The 4,597-nt window shown below is 39.3% G+C and overlaps 1 protein-coding gene across 1 annotated transcript; it reads left to right on the top strand.

The window, feature by feature from the left end:
• Positions 1-1,228: 1,228 nt before the first annotated feature.
• LOC112670166 (tubulin alpha chain-like) lies at positions 1,229-3,746 on the top strand (the record flags this gene model as incomplete). The annotated part of the gene is made up of 1 exon (XM_025463829.3): positions 1,229-3,746. A coding segment is annotated over one exon (528 nt), but the record flags the coding sequence as incomplete, so codon positions are not given.
• Positions 3,747-4,597: the final 851 nt, after the last annotated feature.

Here is a 4,597-nt window from a genome sequence, read left to right on the forward strand (position 1 = left end):
CAGAATTGTCAAATCACTAAGTCGTAGCCCTGAAACTACTGTAACATTGTGTGTTGACTGTACTTCAATAATATCAAAGAAAAGGGGTTTCTGATGGGACTCACGGTGGGTCCATGAAAGGCATTAAAATGGTCATTACACATATGAAGGCACCTCTGAAGAGGGGATAAAGATGCTCACATGTCTTGATGTGAATTTTCAGAAGATTTACTTGAGAGAGGGTGCAGTGGGGAGGGGTGGAGGGAGAGCAGGAGTCTGGAGCAGACTCCTCACATACCAGTCACCAGGTATGGGTGAGGACCACAAGAGGACCACAGTCACCAGGTACAGGTGAGCCCCATGTGGGACCCAGAGCCACCAGGACCAGATGAGGCTCAGGTGGGGACCAAAAAGACCAGGTCCAGGAAAAAAATAAACCTTTTATCTTTGGCCTTTTTAACCATCTCATACAAACCAACTACTTAGAGTACAGCTAAGCACATACACAAAAAAAGTTACCGGAATGCTCGGAATAAGATTGTTTTTTTGTTGTTTTTGCTTTTTTTTACAAGTTTTTTTTTCTCCTTCGAGATTATAATGAACATGGTCACACCACAAGTAAAGTCAGAAGTAGGACAGAGAATGCTCCGAAGGCTGGTTTGGTCATCCGAGATCATTAAAAATGGCTGACCCCTAACAATTCCATTCTTTGAAACGGTTTTTTCCTAAGTGTACAATTCAGTTTTCTGAGACTCATCCTATATATAACCTTGACTTAGATTTTTAATGTCTAGTTTCCTCTGCTGACAGAACTGGAATCCTCTTCTAGACAGAAGCATTGACCTGATGGTAGGTAATTCTACAAGCCTTAGTAGAACTTGACCAATAAAAAGCTGAGAAGGGGATCCCTGGGTGGCGCAGCGGTTTGGCGCCTGCCTTTGGCCCAGGGCGCGATCCTGGAGACCCGGGATCGAATCCCACGTCGGGCTCCCGGTGCATGGAGCCTGCTTCTCCTTCTGCCTGTGTCTCTGCCTCTCTCTCTCTCTCTGTGACTATCATAAATAAATTTTAAAAAAATTAAAAAAAAAAAAAAGCTGAGAAGGCCACCTCTTCCTCCTCTAGAGAACCACATAGTCTTACTGAAATGGGGAGCCATACACGTCGGTACTGGCATATTCTACCTGTGTGACGTGGTTTATTACCTATGCAGGTCTGTTCAGATCACCCGATGTAATCGCCATCTATCACTCAATATATTCTTAAAAACTCAAAAAAAAAAAAAAAAAAAAAAAAAAAAGAGATCACCAACGCCTGCTTCGAGCCCGCCAACCAGATGGTGAAGTGCGATCCCCGCCACGGCAAGTACGTGGCCTGCTGCCTGCTGTACCGGGGCGACGCGGTGCCCAAGGACGTCAACGCCGCCATCGCCGCCATCGAGACCAAGCGCAGTATTCAGTTTGTGGACTGGTGCCCCACGGGCTTCGAGGTGGGGATCAACTACCAGCCACCCACCGTGGTGCCCGGGGGCGACCTGGCCGAGGTGCAGCGCGCCGTGCGCATGCTGAGCAACACGACCGCCATCGCCCAGGCCTGGGCCCGCCTGGACCACAAGTTCGACCTGGTGTACGCCACGAGGGCCTTTGTGCACTGGTACGTGGGCGAGGGCATGGAGGAGGGGGAGTTCTCTGAGGCCCGGGAGGATATGGCTGCCCTGGAGAAGGATTACGAGGAGGTGGGCATCGACTCCTATGAGGAGGAGGATGAGGGAGAAGAATAGAACAGCTGCCTGGAGCCCACGCACTATGTTTATTGCAAAATCCTTTCGAAATAAACAGTCTCCTTGCAAAAAAAAAAAAAAAAAATGCTTTATAATGCTTTTGCCTTAATATCGTCAGTTCTTAAGTGTTACAACCCTTTCGGAATATAGCTTCAGGGTAGTTTATGCTTAATGTATGTTTTTTCTTCATATTGGTGGCTTCTGTATGCTGATAGAAAACAGGTGTGAGAAGTGGTCTTTGAAGTAATTCAGCATAGTTTTGTTTATTGTAAATGAGTTTTCTCCTTTATTCATCGCATATTAAAGTACTGAAGTATTATAACCAATTTGCTAAAATGTGGTGTTAACACATGAGATCTTCCATTAGAAGGGGAAGCATACAAAATCAATGACTTGACGAGATCCAAGCAATGACAGTGATAGTTGTCACCATTTTGATAGTTAACAGTCTGTGTAAATAGTGCAGTCATAGTAAAGTAGGCCTGATTTAAGCTGGAGGTATAAAATAAGTCCTTTTTATTTTTTAGGGTCAACTATATAAGATGAACATTTATTTAGAATACTAATGTATGATTTTGGGTAGATTTCTGATACTTTTTTTGACTTCCTATAACAATCCATTTGCTATGTGGGCAAACAAAAACATTCTGAATTCCAGTTTTTGAAATCCCTTTTATAAATGTGCAGATACTATGGAGTTCTCATCACCAGTATAAGCATGTAAAGAGAACACCAGTTAAAACCCAGTAATTATAGAAGCAAAAAGTCGGTATTTCATAATGAGGCAAGTAAGCTTTAATATCCTTGTTAGTGTTTCCCAAAAGAAAAATGAATTCTCATAAAAATATGGCTATAAGAGTGATTAGTCAAGAGGCACCATAGCATATCGTTAAAAGCCAGACAGATCCTGCTGGAGCCTAGGCTCCACCACTGGAAAAAAAAAAAAAGAAGAAGAATTTTTTTCTTTTAAAAAAGAAGAATCCAAGAAGAGATTCTGAGAGAATCATACAAACCCAGGCCTCCCTACAATTATTTCTTGTCTCTTGTATACCTAGTGGATCTGAGATAAAACCTTTGCAAAGTGTCAGTACTCTGTGTATGCTGCTAAAATGAAGTTAAGTTGGAATGAAGTGTTAAAAAAAAAAAAAAGGAAGGTGCAGCAGATGAAACAGAGGCTAAATGAGACTGAACGAAAAAGGAAAAGGCCAAGATTGACAGACACCTAAATATTCATGACTTGAGAATATTCTGCAGCTATAAATTTTGAACCATTGATGCGCAGAGCAAGACCTGAAGCCCACTCCGGAAACTAAAGTGAGGCTTGATAAACCTGTAGATTGCCTCACATTTGTCTGTTTACAAAGTAAACTTTACATCCAGGGAATGAAGAGCATCACCAGCAGAAGACTGCAGAACCCTCTAATTTGATGTATTGTTAAGTTTTTTAATACATGTATGAAATGTAGAAAGATGTAAAAGAAATAAATTAGGAGAGGCTACTTTGTATTGTACTGCCATTCCTACTGTATTTTTATACTTTTTGGCAGCATTAAATATTTTTATTAAATAGAAAAAAATTAAAGTAAGTGCATCATTGGATTGATTGTATTGTTTCATGGAAATTTTACTTGAGACCCATCCCTTCCCCCAACATACACAAAAGTAGTTGTGTTAAGTAAATGCATATATGTTTACTTTATCTTAAGGCCTGTCTTAAGGATGCACATAGGATCTGAAGGGCTCACTTGAAACCCATACTGCATTCATTATAAGTATTTTATCTTAACATTAGAAAGTACAAGGGCCAACCCAGCTTTCAAATTATGTCTAAACAGAAATGGTACAAAGAGAAATCAAAATATAAAAGATTTATACCCCTGCATGTGTGGAGTCCCATGGCAAGTCATGTGTACCTCATTATTATTCCTTTTGACCTCCAAAGAGAATGAGCATCACCAATAAAGACAAACCTATATATATAAAAAAAAAATCAGTACTTCTATTTAAGTTCTGACAAATTAAGACACCCCTATCTCAAACTAAGTAACTTCCTAGACATGGGGAGTTAAAATAACATTTATGGAATGGCAGTAGAGCTATTATAAAAAACCCAGATTGTTTTTCTGAATTGCCACTAGCAGTTATAAAGTAATAATAGTAACTATTTGTAAATGGGAGAGAATTCTAAGTTTAAAAGTATTTCATAAAACTTAAATATTTCCTAACTGCTTGTATACTTTAATAGCAAAAGATTGTAAATTTCTAAATTTACAATAAGTATGATAGAATTTCTAAATGGTACACATGTGAGGGGCCTTTTTATGCACTCTTGTGGCCCAGTGGGTGTTCACCGTCCATAGTGGCATGCTGACCATAGTGGCATGCTGACCAGAACATCAGCCAGTGAACTGCAGAGAAAGGATTCCTTTTTCTAAATAGTTATTTACAAAAACAATATTTATTAATAAACTGAATTATAAGTAATATTTCACATAAAAAATAAATTTAAAAAATAGGCGAATTTTGCTCTCTAAACCCAGTTTGGCTGCCTTGTGAAATGATTCTCTGCAGTAAACGGACTTTTCATGTATTTAGTCATTCAAACTCCCATTCACGCCTGCATGATTACAGAAAACATGGGGTATGTAGGCTAGTAACACATAAGAAAATTGCAGTAAGATGGTAATGAGACCCCGTATTCATCTTAACATGTTTCCAATGGAAAATATTTTGTTTTGAGTTGTTTATTTGTTCGGTTTATTATTTTTCACTTGATTAAATGTTTTTTGTTGTTGTTGTTGTATTAAACCATGTATGTTGCAGCTTAACAATAAAGAAACA

This window comes from Canis lupus, chromosome 25, assembly GCF_003254725.2.
Source record: "Canis lupus dingo isolate Sandy chromosome 25, ASM325472v2, whole genome shotgun sequence".
Lineage (NCBI taxonomy): Eukaryota > Metazoa > Chordata > Mammalia > Carnivora > Canidae > Canis > Canis lupus.